General features: G+C 49.3%; 1 protein-coding gene across 3 annotated transcripts in view; it reads left to right on the top strand.

Moving 5' to 3' along the window:
• NTRK3 (neurotrophic receptor tyrosine kinase 3) overlaps positions 1 to 21,038 on the top strand; it is a 233,712-nt gene that overhangs the window by 41,335 nt on the left and 171,339 nt on the right. For all 3 annotated transcript variants that reach the window (XM_030014712.2, XM_030014713.1, XM_030014714.2), the window contains exon 4: positions 14,193 to 14,261. In XM_030014712.2, coding sequence (XP_029870572.1) covers positions 14,193 to 14,261 — 69 coding nt within the window. The remainder of the gene's footprint in view (positions 1 to 14,192; positions 14,262 to 21,038) is intronic.

Genomic DNA, 21,038 nt, shown 5'->3' on the forward strand with positions numbered 1-21,038 from the left:
TTGTGCAGTGTCGTATGAACTGGTACCTTGGTATTGTATGTACTTTGTAAGTTTGACGTGGGAATTCCCAGAGATGTGTTATGATTTTAGGCTTTGATAGGAAAGAAACTGGGCTGCCTCCCCTGAAAATTGAGGTGGCTGAGGCAGCACAAGGTTGGTGAGTCACTCTCTGCCCTCTTCAGTGCTGTTTCAGGACAGCACTCAAAGCCCTCCAGCAGCTGAGGCCTGTGTGCTTTTGAAGGGCTGCAGGCAACCATCTTGCAAGGCTGGCAAGGTTCACCTTCTTTGCTCTGTGTGTCTGGGAGCTTGATTGAGATCTTACACTAAATAAAGAAATAAACAAAATATCAGATGCTGAATTACTGCACGTATAGTGCTGTTCCCTCTCAGTCATGGCTTAAGGGTCATTTCCCTCTGCTTTGTAGTTAATGATCTATTGCCTTGCTCTGAAAGAGCCATTCTTATATACGAAGTAGGGTTAAACTCTCTTTTGCTCTCTTCCTATAACCAGCTCCAGGCCCCGTGACTACCTGCAACCCTCTGCTTGATTCTGGATGTCCTATTACCCTTCCTCCGCCTTCCTGATGATTTCTCCCTGCTTTGTCCTTTCATCGCTGCACTGCTGTCATACCCATCCTGGCAGTCTCCTTCCAGCCCAAACTGTCATCTGTTAATTGCTCTTGATTTCCTGTCCACACTCTTGAGTCAGTGTAGCCTAACAAGTCCGTGTGTATAAGCTGGGGCACGGTATATGACTATATGTAAGCTCTGAGCTTACTGGGAGTGTGAAGTAAAATCCATTTATCTAAAACACCTCCTTGACAGTTTAATGTGTCTTATTTTGTATTTACAAAGGACTAAATAGGAACCAAATTACTCCATGAATATAGGCAAAATAAGAAGTATAAGAAAGGTTTAAAAAGCCTTTAATTTCCGTTAGGTGAATGTTCCTTTACTATACCTAATCAGGCAGGCAGCTTGGGTACCCTTTGACTCCCATTTGTACCCTAAGGATGTTCCTGCTCCAGCCCCTTCTTGGAGCAAATCAGGGAGGCATTTTCCCCCATGTGTCTCTAGTTCTTCTATAAAATGCTGGGCATGCTTATAGAGCAGTCACTAAAATAAACAGCAGTAACATCTCCTCTGCTTCCATAAACTTTCCTGTTCTGCCCCCCATCTGCTTCGTCCCCTGGATGCCAGTGTGGTGCAGGTCCTTGCTGATATGCTAATCAGCAGCAGTGGTTTGATGGCATGTTTATTCCCAGTCATTACAGCAGGTGACTGATAAGCAGTTAACTGCAGCTATTCCTTTTCCTGCAGTGGCAGAGGTAGGTTCTGTGTTTTACTGGCCATTGTGCACAAGGCCAGGGGAGAGACTGGTTCCCTGCAGGACTGTGGCTTTCCTTCAGGCTGGGTCAAAATCATTTGACCTGCATTCAGAGGGCTGGGTAACTAATTCCTGTCTGCAGGCTGCTTCGCTTGGCTGTGGAGAGGGTTTATTGTATTATAATAGGAGGCGGAGTGGTGAGTTTGTGACTGATTTACTCTAGTGGGACCTGGGAAAGAAAGTTTCCAACTCAAGCAACTGTGCACCTTGCAGCAAGACTTGTCCTGCCTTGGTTCCCCATCTGAAAACCTAGAATAATAACATTTGGTTTTTTCTGGTTTCATTTGATCTATTTGCAGCGTAACACCTTGTATGGTTTCTAGTGAAACCTGGCCTTGAATTGTGGGATACTGTTGCAATGCGAGATGAGTTATAATAATGCTATCACAAATATTTGTTGCCTGCTCGGATTCTTATGTTATGCCTATCACTCTGGTACCTGGGCGCTCGGGATTTTGCCGTCGCTTTGTATCTCCTTCCTTCCTTTGAAATGTTGAGATGTTCTTTCCAGCTGCATTGTGTGCCTATGAGACTTATTTCCCTTTCTGCAATTTGATCAATTGTCTTTTGGCAGACATGTGAAATGGGCAACTGTAGTTTAGCAAAGGTTCTGGTTTTTCCCATCCCCTCTTTAAAGAAGGCTGCAGACAATGCTGGGGATGTTTTGAATGAGGCTGTTCTTACATGGGTGTGTGTGTTTGTGTCTTTTTGCAAGCTTTGTTTCAGGATTGGGGTAAAATGTAAACTTTAGAGAAGTTGGGGTTTTGGGGGGACTTATCCTCTGTGACATAGTCCTTGCTGTGCAACAATGGCCTGATGGATGTCTTGTGAGCTTCCCTTCAAAGGGAGGCCAAACATTCCTCTCAGATGTGATCCTGAAGATCAGGTGTAGCCGTGTCTTGATTAAACCTCACCACATCTTTGAGATCACCAGCAGCACAGAATGAGCTGATTTCTGGAGATTTGGGCTTGACAAGGACGGGATCTTGTTCCTAGGGTTCTGAGTTCACTGCAGCATGGAGGTACTCCAGAAACAGCCTCTGGCTGTCCCTTTTGCTTGATCCCCAAACCCTGTGGCTCAGTTGATTAGATGTGGTGCAAAGCATGTCTTACCTGCCTATGCCAGTGTGAGAGGTGCTGCACAGGGAGAAGGACCCTCCCCAAGAAGGACCTGAGGATGTGGAAGCCTGCTTGAAAGCTGCTGGGGAATATAGTGAATAATCATGGCAGGATGAGTGAAAGTTAAGTGACTGCACAAGTTATCTCACCTGGGATTTTTCTTTCCATGATATTGGTTTACTAACAGTATGATTGCAGGGCTGATTTTTCCTTTTTGATGTACAGGCAATAAGCACCAGGGCAGAAAAATAGAAACATTAAAGTCATATGTTATTTGAGCAATAAGATATGACAGGGCATGAATGACGGGACATTAATTCATGATGGTGTGTGCCTAGGCAAGAATTTAAATGTCCTAAGTTAGGCAGTCATGTGTTTTATTGGAATTATAAAATTTTATTAGAAAACTGGGCGAGGGGGTGGAGTTTCCCATCAGCCCCCTCCCCTCATTTGTATTTGTGAAGGGATGAGCTGTGAATTATGTCGGATGCAAGAGACTGTGGGGATATTTACAAGGCTGCCAATAAGAGCCAGAGGTTTGTCTTCCCCAGGGACTGTGGGTGACCGTGTCTGTAGACTTGCCAGTGGCTGAGGATGAGTATGTTTCGTGTCTGCTGTCCTCCAGCATGCCGTGAGGTCATGCGTGGCCTTTCCCAGGACTGCTCTTCAGGCAGCTCTGCTGGTGCCCACGGGTGTCCCGTGGGGTGGGGCCGTGCCCGGCACCGTGCGCCCCGCGGGGCCGCGCTTCAGCACCACGGACAGGGGCCCCGGGCCTCCCTGCCTGCACCGCCGGCCTCCTGGCTTCCAACCCAAATGCCAATCCTCCTGCCTGCAGCTGAGCTTCCCTGCTTCCCAGCCTCCAACCCAGACCTGGCCTTCCTGCCTGCGACTGGGCCTCTCTGCCTCCTACCCTCCAGATTTCCAGGCTTCCCTGCCTCCCACCCACTTCTCCAGCCTCCTGTCTTCTCCGCCTGCAGCTGGGCCTTCCTGCTGCCAAATCAGCTCTGACCTCTCTGCCTGCAGCCTAGAACCAGCCCCAGGCAGCCTGCCTGCAACATGGGCGCTGGCCTCTAGCCTCGTCCAGGCCTCTGGGACCTCCCTGCCTCTCTGCTTGCAGACTGGCCTCTGATCCAGCCTCCCTGCCTGCACTGAAGCCTCCTGGCTTCCCCACCTCTTGCTCAGCCCCAATGTGCAGCTTGGCCTCCCTGCACACAGCCCCTGTCTCCTTTGCCCTTCTCTTAGAACAAACTCACTCCCCTTCCAGCCTAGCCAAGCACCCCAGGGCAGTGAGTGGAACAGTGGCTGCGCACACCTGGCTGCAGGTGCAAGCTGGATCAAGCCATCAGGTGTGAGCCCACCTGAGGGGTGGTCAGCCTGGTTGCACTGCCAGCGGTGCCTTTATTCCTCCATCTCTCCCGCTATGAAGCCAGTCTGCTGAGGTGCCTGTTTGACAGACGCAGTACAAACTTTCTGAACTGCAGTGGCTCCTGGCACTGGCTTTGCTCTGCAGCATGAATGGAGTTGTCTTGCAGCAGTGCTACCCACCTGCTGTCTGTGGGTTTCTCACATGAGTAGTTCTCTAGGAGATCTGCCATCCAACCTCACTGCAACTGCAACCTGTGGGCTTTGGCTAAATGTTTGTTGTATCCAGTTGTGCGTGTTGATAATTGTGGGTAATTTGCTGTCTCAGAATAATGAAAGAATGCCTGCTGCAGTCTGAAGCACTCAGTGCTTCATGGTGATTAGTCTTTTCACTTGAAAATATTCCTCACAGTGACCAATATTTGAAGATAAAGGGTGGGTGAAAGATACTTCTTTTTAAGTACATCATGTATTGAGAAGAACAGGAAAAATGTAACTGCCATGTCTAGATATTCTTGTGGGTTTTGATACAGCTAATTGTCAAAGACAAAACATGTTTCTGCTTTTGGGGTGGTTATAAGCAAGGAATGTAGCAAACAGGCTTCGCTGGACTCTGTATTAAGTCCCCAACAGTTCCCTGTCCCTCTCAGCCAAGCGTGCCTGGGGCTGTGATGAGGTACATCACACCATGGCACAGGTGTAGCTGCAGGCAGGTCTCTGCTTAGAGCATTACTCCTTCCTGTGTGCTCAGCTGCTGGAAACAGAAGCATTTCTGCCCAAAAGTCTATGCCCATGCTCAGGTGCGCTCCCGGCATCTGCTGCCTCCCTGCTCCCCATCCCCACCCCACAGGCCTCCGGAGGGACGCGGCAGCCTAGCGTGAGGCAGGTCCCTGCTTGATGCTGTCTGTCTCCTAGGCTGAGTGTTTTTCTTGCCATTTGATGAGGTGTAGCTGGAGCATGTGAGCCTCACCTCCTGCTGTGGCCAGGAGCCTCAACACAGCATGGGAGGTGGCAGCTGCCATCTCTGCTGGCTGACGGCGTGGTCCCATCGGTCCCCCATTCCCCACAGGTGCACCTCCCCATGCCAGCCCACTGCCCCTGCATGCTCTCCAGCTCTGGTCCCTCGTGGTGTCCAGCTGCTGCTTCCAAGCTCCCTGTGCTATGGGTGCAGGTAGCTCTGCTCCCTGCTGAGGTGGGGTGAGTGCTGTAGGCTCATGGCAGGCTTTCTTTTCATTAGCTGGTGTAAACACAGCTCCTTGGCAGCAGCCTGCTTTTCTGAGCCCAGGAAGACCATTTTTCCTTTTATCTATAATTTAGTGAAGTGTCAAGCCACAGAAGTTTTAACGATAATAAGCAGCAGAGGAAATTTATTTATTTGCTGCAAAGGTGGGTTTCATTCCAGGTCTGTGGGTGGTTGGTTTTTTTTTTTTTTTTTTTTTCTTCTTACTCTTCCCTCACAAGAAATGTTGGCTGCTCATGCAACCTCCCTTCCAGTGTGTTCAAGTGACCTTCCCTGCAAAGCACACCACTGCAGTTCCTGCTTGGCTCAGTGGCTTTCTAGCCCCTCTCCCATGCAGGACCTGTGGGCCAAGTCAACTCGGAAATAAGAAGCAAGGAAAATATAGTGAGGTGGGAATATTCATGTGCTTGGTGAGGTGTAAGGGGAGAAAAGGGAGTCAAGAGTTCCCCATCTTTGTTCATCGCTCACATCTGCTTCCCAGACTGGCCTCTGTGATGGATTTGACTACTGAGGAAAAGAAGGGAAGAGCTTTTTTGTGATTACATGGAGCACTTGCCTTCCGTCAGCCTATGAAGCTGCCAGTGGTGACTGGCGATAAGAAGTGGATCCATGTCATATGGAAGGACCAGGGCTCCTTCCCGAGGTGCACAAAGGCAGAGAGTGGAGCTTGGGGCTGGTCAAGGATGAGAAGGGGATGGGATGTGGCTGTGGGAGGGACAGGGACCAGTCTGGAGAGAGAGGGTTGCAGAAAGGATTGGAGCAAGGAGTCATTGGGAAAGAAGGTTGAAGTGTAGAAGAGGTGATGGGGAAAATAGATCTGGAGAGGAGAGGGAGGGTTGACTGTGGTAGGGAAGAAGCATGTGTGTGTGGGAGCTCTGCAGGGGGAAGCAAGTGTAAGGGAGAAACGGGTTTGCTAGCTAATACTTGGGAACTGTGCCTCTGAATTAACCAGAACCTTCCTCTCCCTCTTCGATGTGGCTTTGGAGGCAATACTAGAATCTTCCTAATTATTTTTCTTGGATGAGTTTTGCGATCCTGATGATATTAATTATTCTTAAAGGTCAACAGCACTCACTTGAATCCCCTTCTGTTCTATCATGTAATCAGTTAATTAATTGGAAACCATTTAGCAGTGTCTGCCGAGAGCTTAGCCTGCCTTATGCCCTGTTGTTTTGCTATTGCTAGGAGATATATCTCTCTTTATGTGTGTATATATATATATTCATATTTGCACCCCTTCCTTTCTTCATAAGCTCTGCAGAGCACTTGGTACTGTCCCAGCCCATCGCAGCCTCTGGCATCCCTCCCCGAGGCAGGCAAACTGGGGCTCAGGCCCAGCTATTACTTTTCTCTTTACTAACCCCCTGCAAGAGCAGTGTTTGAGATTATTCAGGGCTCATTGATTTCTGGGCATCCAAGTAGGTGGGGATTTTTTTTTTTTCAATATAAATTTGATGTAAGAGCCCTCTAACAGCTGAGAGCACAGTCCTAGTTCAGGAGGGAGTGGGAAGACCAGACCCTGTCCCAGCGTATCTGTGCGCGATGTGTTGAAGTTGAGGCTCTTGTGGACCTTGTCCAGCTCTCCCAGTGCCTGCCTGTGCATTTGGGGTGATGTCCCAGCTGGGGTGGTACCTCCTGAGCACCTATCCTTGCTGCTTCAGTATATTCAAGGGAGAGGTGGTGGGAAACATGTGGAAGCCTGAGAGGGCACATGTTTGGGGGCTGGTGTCACTGCCTACTTGGAGATGCTAGGAAATGCCCCTTGGGCATGGCTCTCCTTCCCACGCCATCTTTTTGAGCTGTGCCTTGTCACAGCACAGAGCTCTCTTCTCTTGCACAGAGCGATTGGGTTTGCTCTAGGTCCACTGGAAACCTGTGAGTAGGAGGCATTCCCCAGTCGTTCTCTGTTCCTTGCTCAAAGAAACATGCAATTTGAAGCAAACAGGCAGGATAAACCCAACCCCTTACTGGAGCTGTCAGCTGGCAACCCTTGTTCTCAATAGGCACGCATCTCCAGTATTATTTCTGCCTGCCGAAGCAGGAGAAAAGCCCAGCATACAGTTATATTTCAGGCCTAATGGATCTAAAATTACTACAGTTTGGGAGAGAAGAGATGGGGTGGGAGCAGAGCAGCCCTGAGGATGTCTCAGCTGCAGGAGGGCAGCCGTGGGGAAGGGCTCTTGCCCATTGCAGGTTGATTTTTCTTTTCCTTGAGCAGAAGACTGGCATGTTCTGTGGATGCTGCTGGACTCTGCCTTGCAGGGAAGCTCGCAGGCAAAGGGAAAGCAACTGCAGGGCTGACCCGGCTTTTAACCTTTCCTCGAGTCCTGTGAGAGCCCAAATGTCTTTGGAGAAGAGCAATGAAAACTGCACACAGCAAGGGAGAGACCAGTGTAGTCCAGAGGGCCAGATCCCCACATCTGATCTGCCTCGAAGCATAGGGGACAATATTACCCACATCTGCTGATGACTTTCCATCTGTACCGTGTGCTGAACCAAAACTGTGAGCAACAATACCTCTGAGGGGTGATTTGTCTCCAAAAAAAGCTTCATGCAGCTGGGAGATGCCTCAGAAGAGATGACTTGGAGGGTGTGGAAACGTCATGGGGTTGGAGATGGCCTTTAAAATGGCCTTTAAAGTATTTTGGGATGGGCTGTGATGAAGGCAGCAGCAGGAGATGGCTTGCTGCATTGGCAAAGGCAGTGGGAGGAGAGGCGTGGGGCAGATGTGTCGCTGGCACGGGCCGTTGGAGCCCTGTGATGGAGGCGTGGTGCCTTACGCCTTCCCACTTGCTCTGCAACTTCTGTTTTGTAATGCTATTGTTTAAAGAACAATGCAGGAGACCGGCCCCTTCCTCCTACTTCAGCCCTGTTCAGTGACAGTTGGGATTTTACAAATCAAGGTCATGCAGCTGGGAAATACAGAGGGGTTGGTGGTTCCTCCTCTGCCATCGTACCTCCAGGGCTAGCGGGTGTGCACATGGAGTGGCAGGATCTATTCTTATGTGTCACCCATGATGGTCTCTTGCTCTCCTCTGATGCAGGATACTTCGAGTTTGGGAAATTATTGCAAATTCTGGCTCTAGCCCTAGAACAAGAAAAAATTTGGGGGGAATGAGATGATAACGTTATGGGACATGCAGTATGACACAAGCCTTACGAGGCATAGGACAGTACCCATGGAGGCGAGAAAGGAGAGTTAGCTACACTGTCCAAACTCACAAAGGAAGGTTGAATAACGGAGGCTTTTTGATTCTGCTGTGTCTGGGGTCAGTAAAGACCTGGGTGTTGCCAAGGGGTTGCTTGAGGAGCAGAACCGGACCGTAGGTAATGCCAGACCACGGCTGTCTTACTCCTCCATAGCACCAATATACATGTCCTGGTGCTGAGCCCAGACGGGGAGCACAAATGGGAGAACTGCTGGCAGTTATGAAATCTCAAGCTGACCAATTTAACACTGTGTCCTGTTCTGCTAACTCCGCTTTCCAGGCATGCGAGGCTTGCATGCGCTTGGCATCGCCCAGTGCTTTTGCAGGCTCTATCTCAAGCGCGTCCTGCTGGGGCTTTGTGCTGAGCTATTGGAGATTTCAATTGAGTCTAATATTTGCAGAGCCTGATTTGTGGGGAGGCCTGTACTGCCACAGCTTCTGGGACTTTCTGGGGTAATTTTAGCACATTCATTAAGGGAGGACAGTACATTTTTTCCCTTAATGAGCAAAGCTGCTTACTAAACAGGAAAAGGAGGGAGGGGGAAGGGGAGGGAAGGGCGGGCAGTGGGGAGTGTAACATTGCTTTTAGAGGTCACTGAAGTTATCTGGCAGGGACGAGCAAGCCCCAGAGTGACTTTCCAGCATTTCTCTGGTTCAAACCCAAAGCTTTAGCAGCTTACTTGCTGCAGAAATGAAGTCTGGATGGAGCTACCCCTACACCTACAGCAGCATGCAAGGCTGCTGACATTTTCCTCTTCCGTGGCCACCAGTACCTGGCCAAGGGTGCAGTGAGCTGTGAGATGATGGGAAGCACCTGTTGTGCCCAGATCCCAGGGCATATCAAAGGAGTCCCACGCGGTGCCACAGGCATATCCAGTGCTGGGGGCCACAGCTGAGGATGTGCATCTTGCCTCTTATTTCTGGCAGGCAGTTGCTCGTGTTCCCTCAGCCCCAGCTGCTCTGCCCGGTTACTCCCGATCAGGATTTTCAGAGTGGCACTGTGTTATTAAGACATGTGAAAAACTTCTCTCATGCAGAAGTAAATGTGTCAGGTAGGAAACAAGGGCGAGTGGAGGATGGAGATGTGTGGAGGAGGGACAGGCGCAGAGGGTCCCTCCTCAGCAGCAGCGTTTCTGCCGTTGTGTTGGGCTGAACTGCATAATATAGCTTACAGTTTAATTACAGGGGCTCCTGCTTGTTGGTGTCATTAACGAGGCAACTGGCTTAATTTAGCTGAATAAAAATGGCTTTTCTTACCAGGACATAGTGGAAACACTTTTGGCGGCTGGGTAACTGAGGGGAAAGAAAACATGCCGTCTCCTCTCGGACTGAAGTCCACTTGTTCTGGGCCACAGGGATCCAGACTCCTCTTTTTGTCCCACACCCACTCATCCCTTTTTAAACACAGTAGCTTGTTCAGCAGATGTACCTCCATGGCCCCATATGTCACTCGTGCTGGGACAAAATGGCAATGCTCACCTCCCCTCCCCTGCCGGTCCCCAGCAAGGTCTCCACAGTGCCTGTGGGAGTGGTGGGAGAGCGTGCAGGACACTGCGTGTCCCCTCCTGAAACACAGGAGGAGGATAGATGGCTGGAGAGAGCAAGGACTGGGACTTTGCTGTCACTCAGTGATAACATCTGCCTTTGAGGTGTGCATGAGGTTGTTGGTGGAGAAGGCTGGTAGGGATATGGCATGATACGGTGGGATGAGCCAGCCACCTGCAAAGCAGGAGGCTTAGGAGCATGACTGCTGTGGCAGTTGGAGAGCGGAGTGATGTTGAGTCTGAATCACGAGTGGGTAGGGTGTCTGCTGTCCCGGACCTGGCCCAGGTGAGATCCATCCAACCCCTTCTCCCTACCCAACTCCTTTGAAACCTGCTCTGGAGGCAAAAAGGACCCTGGCAGCTGTTTCTAAAGACTGTCTCTGTGGAAAATAGCATTGTGTGAGTGATGGAGAAAATGTCCCATGGCAAAGAAGCAGTCTCAGTGTGTTCTAGAGGTGTGGACGGCAGGTCTGTCCTGAGAGAGACAGGCTCCTGTTCACTGTTGAGAAATACACAGGGAAGGCGTTTTGCTTCGCTCCTGCTGTGTTTCCTCGATGTGTGATGTGCCGTATTTTATTACAGGTGGAGCTGATGCATAGGCTGTTATAAAGGTTGTCTGGCATGCTCCAGTACAGGATTGCTTCCACTTTCCTATAACTCTGCCAAATTCTAATTGCTCAGGCTGAAGTTTTCTGTTGGGTGTCTGCTCCTGGCTGAATTCATTTTTTTAGATTATTTCTTCCTAGTTTCAAATAAAAACCTGCTCAAATGTTTGAGGTGGTGGAAGGGAGGGGGCGAAGCAGGCTGTTTTGCTCAAGCTAGAAAATACTGGTGATGCTCCTGTTACAGAGCACCCGCACCCTCCTTTTGTGGAGGGGAAGAAACTTTGTCAAAGGGCAGATTTTGCTTGGAAGACTTGATTTTGCTCTGGGACGTCTCCTTACATAGGTAGAATGGCTCTTGATCCAGCTGAAGGGGAGAAGTTTTGCAAAGGATGTTTGGGAGAAGATAGAGGAGATAAGGAGCGGCCGCTCTTCTTGTGACACTGGGGTTAGGATGGGACAATGTAAAAATGAGGAAGATCACAGGAAATTTGGGCGTGGATAAGGAAATATCTGAGAATAGCTGAGAAGTATTTGGGAGTAGCTGGAGAGCAATGGGTAGTGTGATTCAGCCTGCTGGGGACAAGTGGCCGGCTGGGGAGGAAAGCAAACCATCGGGGAGGAGAGACGTGGCACTGCCCAGCCACAGGCACAGGAGGATGGGGGTTCTGGTCACTGCAAACAATGGGAATTTGGACATGACAACAAACTTTCAGCCTTGGAAACAGCAGCGGGAAGGCAGAACGGGCAGCTGGAGGTGGGAGAGGTCTAGTCCTGGCTGGGAGGGCCTTGATTTTCCCCTGTCCTCCCCATTTATGCTCTACATAACACTGGGAAACTCAGTGCATGCAGCCAAGGTTTGAGCACGGGGGGAACCTCATGAGTGCCAAACAGGAGTTACAAAGCGCCGGAGCTCAGAGCTTCACCTGTGGAGCTGTAATTTAATCTCTTTGTGTGCATGTACTGCGATACTGTCTCTAATTACACAATCACACGCTATCTTCCCCAGGAAACCTGCCCCATCCGGCAGGCGGGATGGATCTATTCTGGGGAGAAATCAGTGCTGTGCAGTGAGGTTTCTCTGTAGGAGCTCTCTATCTTTTGCAGCAGCAGTCAGCAGATGTACCCTTTGCGTGTGGAAACCCAAACCTGACTTTTGGAGTTTTTGTGACTGAAATGGTGTATTTTTAATGTGTGTTTATGTGTGCAGCCCCTTTCTGTCTCTGTGCTGAGATCAGGGACCTTTGCAAGAGTCCATTGCAAGGACCTTTCTGACATTTTAAACTGAGGTGTCTTGTTTCCAACGACAAACACGTTTGTCCCTGTGTGTGTGTCCTGGCTGATTTGAAACGGAGCTGTTGGTGTGTGTTCCCCCCGACCAGCCCTTCCGAAGTTGATGGTCAGGTCGGTTCGGACACTGGCTTTGCCCTTTGAGAGCTGAGTCTCCTGCCAGATGTGTGCAAGTGAAGACCCATCTCCTCTTTGCCTAATACTTGCTGTGGTTTGTTGTCTGAGGGGAGGAGGTGGTAGGCGTTGGTTTCCAGGGACTGCAGGAGATGAGAAGCGGGGCACATCTGCCTGGCAAAGCTCCTTGCATTAGTGAGGATGTTTCCTTTCTCCATCTCTCTGTGTCCTAAATTGTAATAACACGATCATGCTATTTTTGATTCCCTTATTTGCGTGGAAAGCCTGTTGTTTTTTCTCTTCTCTTTCAGAATCCAATTTTCTCCTGACATTTCTGCCTAATGTAGCAAAACATGACCTTTGAGAAAGGACATTCCAGCAAGATTCACTCCCTCCTCTGCATCTCTGCCTCTCTCCCACATCTTGCTGTCTCTCATGCATCCCCCTTTACGCTTCCTTCTTCTCCCTGGCTTGGGGGAGGGAGTTTACTGTCTTGCTTTTCAGTAGCAGCGAGCTTCTCCTTCCCCTCCTACTTTTCATCTGTCTTTGCAAAGTTTCCAGGTGCTCAGTGCTCCGGGGTGGATAAAAGAGGGATTTTTGCAATATTTCTTTTTCCTCCTGCTTAGCTTCACCTGCTATTTTTGCCACCTTTCTAAACTTTATTGGAGGCTGGAAGCAGTTTGTCTACAGCCGTAGGAATGGTGGGATCTTAGTCATGTGAAATGAGGTACCTGTGGTTTGCCATGGTTTCCACAGCGGGATAGTCTGATGTGAAGCAGAGCCAGAATTTAATGATGCAGCACTGTGCCATCATGGTGTTTGGGCTTATTTTTCTGCCAGGCTCGTGGAGAGCCTTTGGGATGATGGTTTGCTGTGTGAGCTGCAGCGGCTTCCCCACTCCTAATTGCAGAGTTTTGAGCTTTGCAGCATCGCTTGGTAGCAGGTGGGACAGGACCAGAGTTGTTTTTCCCTTGTTGGTCCCTGGGCTGTGCCCTCTCTGCATTTGTCCAATGCGTGTCTGCCCTTGCTGCAACCTGGTGTAAGGCAACAAATGAATCTCTCATCCCAAATCCTCATGCATCAGACCTGCACTGGCAGGAGCCCTTCCAGGATTTGCTCTCTTGGTTTTAGCATGTTTCTGCAAATCAAACAAGGATTGTAGGCTGAGCCCAGCACAGCTGGGCTCACTGCTGTCAATTCTGTGCCACCTTGTCCCATACCTCCTCTCTGGCCAGCTGAGGGTTTAATGAACCTCCAGGTGGTTCATGCCTCTGGCACTCCATCACTCTTTCCAGTGAGCAAGGCGGAGGCAGGAGGGCATCTGCAGCCTCGTGCTGAGCTGCCCTGCCTGCTCACAGCCCGCCTGGACACGTTCAGCAAAGGATGCGAAACAGCACCTCCTGTGTTTTCTGGAGGCCAGCATCGATATGGGAGGATTTGGGTTTCTGCCAGAGCTTGTGACCACCCATCCCTCTGCTCACCCCACGGGCTGGTTTCTTGGCTGGTGGCTCTAAGGCTGGCCAGGCGTCCCCAGCAAGGCTGCCTGCTACAGAAAGCATTTTATTACCATCTTCTCATGCCCTTAGAAACTTGGGGCTTTTCTCTTTCTGCTCACTCTGCCCCAAATGCATTTCTTCCTCTTGTTTTTACTTTGGTTGCTTTTACACTCTTTCATCCTCTCTGGCTTTCAGCTGAAAAGGTGATGTCTGCTGGGTTGCAAAGCTCTCCCAGGTAGATGAGGTTTATCTCTTTGCAAGTTTGGGCAGATGGAGAGAGGGATGGGGAGCTGTTGGCTGCTGTAGCAGTGGTACCTCTGGGTGCTATCAACACACAGCCATACCAGGACACTTCAAGCGCACAGCTACTGCAGATCATATGGTAACACCTTGGGTAATCATTGTGCTGTCATTTGAACCTGGCTGTTACTATTTTTAACGTGAAGTTTGTACTTAATTTTCTGTTCAAGTTATGAAATTAGACTTGTTCTTTCTGCTTATGGTTGGTTGAGCTCCAGTTTCATGGGCAAGAATCAAACATATCTTGCTCTGTTTGTTTTTTTTTTTTTTTTTTTTCTTTTTTCCTCAATGTTGCAGCAGGATATAAACCATTTTCCCCTTTGGAGAAAAAAAAAAAAAAAGGTAAAATGAGAAACTTCCATTTGGGTTCGTCCTCATTAAAATCTCTCATTATAAAATCTAAACTAGGGTCCTAAACTGCTTGACAGCTTCCCCATTGAGGAGGATGATGAGCTCTGTGGAGGCGGTAGGGCCACGTACAGGAGGAATTACTTACCGTGACTACTTTTTTTTTCTTGTTAATTTTCAGAGACCTCTCTGGGAACCGGCTCACTACTCTGTCATGGCAACTCTTCCAGACCCTGCGACTCTTTGAACTGTAAGTCCCGCCCTGGAGGTATCTCCTGGGAGAAGAGGGGAGGCTGAGAGGAGGAACAATTTCCAAATAGAGCTATTTTGAAGCCTGTGAATAATTACCTGAAACTCCAGTGGGCAGCACCATCCTTGGGAGGGTTTCCCTAGTATGGGAGCACCAGAGCAGAACTGCTTCTCTTTTAACTTCGCAGCAGCTGGCTAATTAATGTCAGGATGATGAACAAGTCATGCTTGGGGTAGTAAATGGTTGACTAACTCTGGGAACACATTAGAAACACTTACTAGGCCAGATTTTGAGTGAATCTTCTCAAATACTTGATCCTCATCTGTTGTAGGGTAGGGCTAACTGTTTTTCTTTAGCTGATGGACATGCTTTATAAGACACCCCTGCTTTTTAGGCGAATGACTCCCTTGCTCTCTAGCAATCGAGGCACCTCCCAGCTCCGATGTGGATGAGATAGTGTCTCTCCTGGGGCACTGGTGGCCTTCAGCCTGCTGAATTATTGATAGAGCATTCAGCACTGTGCTTGAAGAATAAGTGGACACGAAATCAATGGAGCATTGCCCTGATGACCTGTTTTGTTGAATTTTAGAAATAGTTGTTTGGTGGGTATAAAAAAATATATATATGTAGGATTTGTCCCAGAGGATCCTGGGAAGCTCCATTCATCCTCACTGATGATCAATAGAGCTGTAAGCTAGAAGTGACTTATGAAAGAATAAAGACAGTCTTTCAAGTGGGAGTAAGTGTGTTATCACCGGTGTTACTGCAGTGTATTTTATTTCTGTCAAATTGTTAAATGAAAAATACTAATAGTGATATTAGAAAATAGAGAAACGCCCTTCTGATGGGGGATCTGGCTTGCAGAGTGTCCTGGAGTTAAAATGCTGAATTTGGAATTTGTCTCCTCGCTGATTACAGCTCTAAATATTTTTCAAGCCTGGCTCAGGTTTCAAGTTTAATAGCATGAGTCATTTGTATTCTTAGACCTTTACTTATTGTCATTGCACTGTCTGGCAGAACTCAGATTGATGGTTGTTACCCAAGAGAGACCCAAGAGTGGAGAAGCAAACGGGGCTGCAGTCCTGAGCTAGAGGCACTGGCAGGGCCTGGGGTAATGGCGAGCCTGCAGATTAATGGGAATACTTCCAACGGGGCTTGTTTTTATGTGGCTTTGTTTCACCTGGTCATATTATGTTTCTTCAGGCCTGTCCCAGGTCTGCCAGCCCAAGTCAGGCTCAAAAGACCAATACCAAGCACAAAGGGAATTGAGATGCTGCTGTTTGGGCAGCAAAGTGTACTTGTCCCCACCTGATGAAGAATACATCCGTGTTGTCCTGCTATGGTGATCCTAACAGGGAAGCTGGTGTGATTGGGGAGGCTTTGGCTGGTGTCAGCAGAGTCACTTAGGGCCAGAGCTCTGCAGCCTGGCAAACAGGAAGGAGCTGAGTTACTTGGCTCCAGTTGGGGCTGTGCTTAGAGTGGTTTTCTTGGAGATAACAAGCCCCAGTTGATAAAGGAAGTAATGCAGATAGAAATGTGGGAGATCGCAGGGCTGGTTGGTAGGAAGAAGTGATGGGGTGGGAAAGCAGCAGTGATGTGATGCACGGTGTCCACAGTGTCTCGTGGGGAGGCTTGGCACCACATGGGGCTGAAGCCTGAGCTGGACCTCTCCTGCCATCATGCTGTGAAAGGGGTCTTGGCAAATGACCCCCTGGCACCAGCTTGTGATCAACTTAGACCTACAAATGTGTGGGTCTGCAGGGTCTGGCTTGCTGTTGGCTGGTGCTGGTCAAGTTTATTTTTTCCGAAGAATTGCTTTGTCACTGGTGCTTCCTGACAAATGTTCCCCTCTGGGCTCCTTTTCAGTAAAGACCCTCCATCCACGTGAGCACAGGTAGGATAGTCAGTACCAGAATAACATGACGATACTGTTCCCCAAAGCGTGATGGGAGAGGGATGTTTTAGCTGACACCCACTGGGACGTCAGTGTTAATGGGGCAGGGGGATGTGCCTGCAGTGTCCTCCCTGAGGCCAGGAAACTGTCCTGATGGACTTCGTATTTGTTTGAGAGAAGACAGCATGGAGGCGGACCCTGAGCTATGGGCTCTGAATAATCATTCATGTAAAGATGTTGGGAATTAAGGTAAAGACGTATGTTATCTGCTGTGAGGTTGTCATGGTCCTGAGTACTAGAAGGATGGGACCTGTTGATGAGGAAAAGCAAATCCCCAAGATTGGGAGAAATTAGTAATGGATGCACGAAAGTGGGAAATATTGTATTTTTTTAGAAATGCAGAGGATGGGTGAGTAGAAGGCAGTTTTTTGGCACACTGAGCTCCAAGAACGCTTCCAGAATCTGGGAAGGAGACAGAATACATGGCCCACATAAAGTGAGTGTGAAGCACTGATGAAAGCTAGAAAGGGAGTTGCAGACTGACATCAGCCAAGGACTTGAAGCTGAGCCAAAACTCTTGGGAAAGGAAGAAAGCGGTAAGCAGCAGAGACTGATGCAGAGGCAGCAAGCCCGAGGAAGGCAGGCTGAGCAGCAGCACTTGTGCATGGCTGTGGAGAGACCAGAAGACCCCAGGGACACAGAGATGCTGGCAAGAGTCTGCTCTTCTCAAAAGGGTTAGGTCTACAGGGAGGGCTGGTAGGCCAAGCAGGTGCAGGTCTGCAGTGGTTCACCAGAGGCACCTCCTATTGCGTACCAGTGCCCCAGTGCTACCGGGTGATCATGGATCCAGAAGGAGGATAGTCATCAAAGGCAAAACCGTGACTTGCAACAAGGCAGCTCGGAGCAGTGGAGCACGCGGGGAGGGAAGCGATGGGAGGATTGTCTCCAGGAGAGTGTTGGGAGGAGAGAAGCTACAACTGATGTGACATGGAGATTGCCAGAGAACATGAGACCTGACAAAGCCACTCACGGTGAACACAGAGGATGACAGAACTGGTGACTAATGTGAAGATCATGGCATGCTATGAGACCAGGCAGGTGGATGGGAACTTGGGGCTTGAAACAGCTGCCTGGCTGCATTCAAGGCATCTCAAGCTCTGGGAGATGGTATTGCTTTAAAACAGAGTTTCTTTTCTTGTTCGGCAGAGCTGAGCTTTTCCCCTGCTGACTCACTGAAGAAGGGATGGCAAAAATGAGGCACACTTCCAAAGAATATTATCTTTTTCTCTTCCTGGCCAGAAGAAAGGCTTGGAATGGCTTCCCGTAACTCCAGCCCTAATTCCCACAGCACAGGCTGACCTTGACTGGCGGGGCTCAAGCTAATGCGTGCACAGCTCTCCTAAGTCTGAAGCTGAGTGTGCACAGGGAAGCATCTGACACATGCAACAGCTCATAAACATTGGACTTAGAGCCTTTCTTATCCAGAAGTCACAGCTGGTTTCCTCTGTCATGTCCTTGGCTTCCTTTGTCATGTCCTCAGAGAGCTTAGGGTTGACATTTCAAGAAATTCCTTCCCGGAAAGACCTAAGACTCTGGATCCAATTACATCTTTAGCTGTATAAAACCTTGTAGTCCTGAACATCTTGCTGCTCTGCCCGGCCCATCAGCATTTCTAATACCAGCAGTCCCTGCCAGCTTGCCCTGCAGTAGATTTCTGCAATGCTATAGCAAGAGGCTTTGGTGGGGATGGGGCACAGCAGCATCTCCGTTAATGTTGAGTCCAACTTAACATCATCTGTGCCTCTAGCTTAAAAACTTATTGCCGCCAACAGTCACACTAATAGAGTTGTAGCTAGACAGTGGGTACTTGCCTGCTCTCTGCATTAGCTAATCCAGCTGTCAGACGCCACGCGTCGCTCCCTGTCTGAGTTCTTCCCTTTCTATTCCATCCCTTTCTGGCAGGGATTTGGAAATAACAGTTCTGGCTGGACCGCCAAGAGAAGCCCTGGTTCTGGGAAATAAATAGAAATGAAAAAGAAAAATAGATTTTGTTCTCTCTCTGCTGGGTGCTCTTTGGTTCTCAAGCTTAGGGAAGCGGTCACAGTCCCGAGGTAGGAGAGTGTTTTAATTGCAAGGGTATGAAACCTTGGCAGCAGTTTTATGTGAATCAAAACAGACAGGAGAAGCATGGCAAGGATCTCCACTGCCCTCTGAGAGGCTTTAGCAGCAGACAGCTTTGTTTTAGCTGTGGGGAGGCATGGGGCGTGTGTCTCATTTATCTGCCTAGCCTGAAAAAAAATCTGTTCTGTTTACGTGTGAAGTCCTCTCTGTCCCAGTACATACTGGGATGCTGACGGCATCCCTCTCCCACACTGGTCCACCCTGGTGTAGGTTGTCCAGGCAGTTTTGGGAGGCAGTGGGTACAGCTTTCTGTGGGGAGCAAAGCTGGGCTCAGCCAGGCACTTTCAGCATCGCTGTCTCTGAAGAGTTGACCTGGTGCCTGCATTGCTCTAGGGTTTCAACTCTGTCATTGTCCCTTTGAATGACAGTGCAGGGCTTGATTGTCCCAGTTTTCCTCAGTTCCAAACACAAGCCCTGCCGTGTGCCTGCTTCATGAAGGAGCTGTGCCCAGAGCACACCCTGCTGCAAGCCTGTGCTTTGCCTGGGGCTGGTGGAGAGCTCTGGCTTGTGTGCAGGTTTGGTCCCTTTTTGTGCCAACTCCTCCACGCAGGGAGCAGCTCTGCTTGTGCAGAGAGAGCCCAGCTCACTTGTGGCTGTGATACTTGCTATTTCTCACAGGCATTTTCAGTTTTAACGAGGCCTTCAGAAGGTGTGGGAGTGTGCACGGCTCCTGAGTGCCTGTAACCAAGTGATACTTTGGCAACATTTCCAGGCTAAGGCTATGTGCGAAAAATGCCCTTTGGGTTTACTTGTCCTCTCCGGGAGTAAGCTGTGCTGGATTCGTCGCACGAGAAGGAGCCTCTGGCTTTAATTCTCACTGTGGTGCTGCTGCACCCATTAAGCACGTGGCAGCAATGAAGACCTCTTGGCTGTCCTGCTGTGCCTTTCAGCACCAGTTTTTGTTCTTCCCGCTGTGATGGGAGACGTCTGCAGCACATGGTGATGTCTTCTGGCCTGGCAGTGGGTTTTGGCCAAAGGGCACCTTGTGGTCCCTGAGGTGCTCCTCCTCCTTGCAGAGAAGGGAAGGTGCATTTATCTCTGCAAGCAGAGGGTCATAGGTAGTGGAGATGTGTTACAGAAGTTGTGGGAAGAAGAGCTAGAAGGAGCTGCAGCTCCTAATGATCCCTGCAATGGATGTGGTCTGAGGAGACAAAGGGAGGTCCAGGTTTTTGGGCAGGTGCAGGACAGCGTGAGCATGGAAATCCCCACGCACGTCTCTGGAGAGCTGGCTGGCAGGGCAGGCACCAAGCAAGGAGGGAGGGCATCTCCCGCAGGTCAAGAGTGCTTTTGCAACGCGCGTTAGGGAAAATGGGTGTACACATCTGGGTCCCTTTCACCTGTAGTGCCATGCCACGTGCTGGTGGCACTCGGCACATCCAGCTGGTGAAGGGAGTTAATTTGTGCAAAAGGCCCTGTGGGGGTCTCGATTAGAGCAAGTTACATCACTGATGTTGGGGCAGGTCATGAGCAAGTTCTGCCCTGAAGCCCGCTGCTCCTGCATTATTCATGGCCCTTCATGAATTAGCAATGGGCTAGAAAGGCTGCTGTCTATTACTTACAGAGCTGCCCCGAAGTGCTAGGACAGCGGGCGTATTTGCAGCGGAGCAGAATTTCTCCCCTGTTGCCTCTGAGCTCCCCCAGCTCCCTGCTGGGTCCCAGGTTACAACTCCGGTTACCCAATCTGAAGTTAGCTAAGTCCATGGCTCTTACCCACATGCCATACCATGACGTTGGGAGAATCCCAAGGAGAACGTGGCTGTGCTGAAGTGTTCCATGCAGTACCAATCATAGCACGCAGGGAATGCCTTGTAACTCGAATCCCACAAAGTCACTGCACTAATCTGCGCTGGTCTGTTAAATTTAGTGCTTTGGCCTTTGAGTTGCTTGTCTGAGCCTTGTACCTGTGTTGCAAAGGTTTATGTGCTTTTGACGGGAAAGAAATGAACTAAAGAAAAGCCACAGAGTGAAGTTTAACTCCGGTGTTTGTTCTAAAAAGAAAGAAAGTCAGATGGCATCTTGTTCTATGAAAAGATTCAAAGTGGCATCATTAGGGTTCAGGTTTAACACACTTGTGTGCTACCAGAAGATCCCTTCTCCTCCTCCTCCTTTTGCAGTACTGTATTGACAAAATAGCACCTGCATATGTTTGGAAGGTTGTTTCCAAATCCTGTTGGTTGGTGGAATTAATTTTGTAAAAGCAAGCACGAATGTTGCAGTAACACATGGAAGAGACCAGAAAAACAGTTTCTCTGGTATGACAGGGTGACCTAGGTAACCTGTGAAGCAATGGTTTGACCTTTGGAGATGCCCTTCTGCTTTGGGGTGGCTGAGGTCACCTTTTGCAGTACTGGCTCCTCTGCTCCCTACTTTCTCCTGCTTCACGGTTACCTGGGGAGATATTTTGTTTGTTCAGGCTGTATCTGCTGTTTTGCTAAAGTTGTTGTTGCAACCCACGTTGGTAACACTCTGGGCTCTCCTCCCTGCTGGGACCTGCGCTCCTCACATCTCCACAGAGAGCTACAGGGCTTTAAAAATGTAAATGAAATGGTTAATAGGTTGGAAAATCAATTATAATAAACATTCCTGGTATATAAACTATGTGTAAGTGTGTTTTAAATGAAGTACATTAAAGGCAGTGCTTTTTTCCATTTCTCCTGGCCAGGTCAGCAGGGTCTCAGTGCAGTGCTGTTTGATTTGATTAA

Source organism: Aquila chrysaetos, chromosome 5 (genome assembly GCF_900496995.4).
Source record: "Aquila chrysaetos chrysaetos chromosome 5, bAquChr1.4, whole genome shotgun sequence".
In the NCBI taxonomy this organism is placed as follows: Eukaryota; Metazoa; Chordata; class Aves; order Accipitriformes; family Accipitridae; genus Aquila; species Aquila chrysaetos.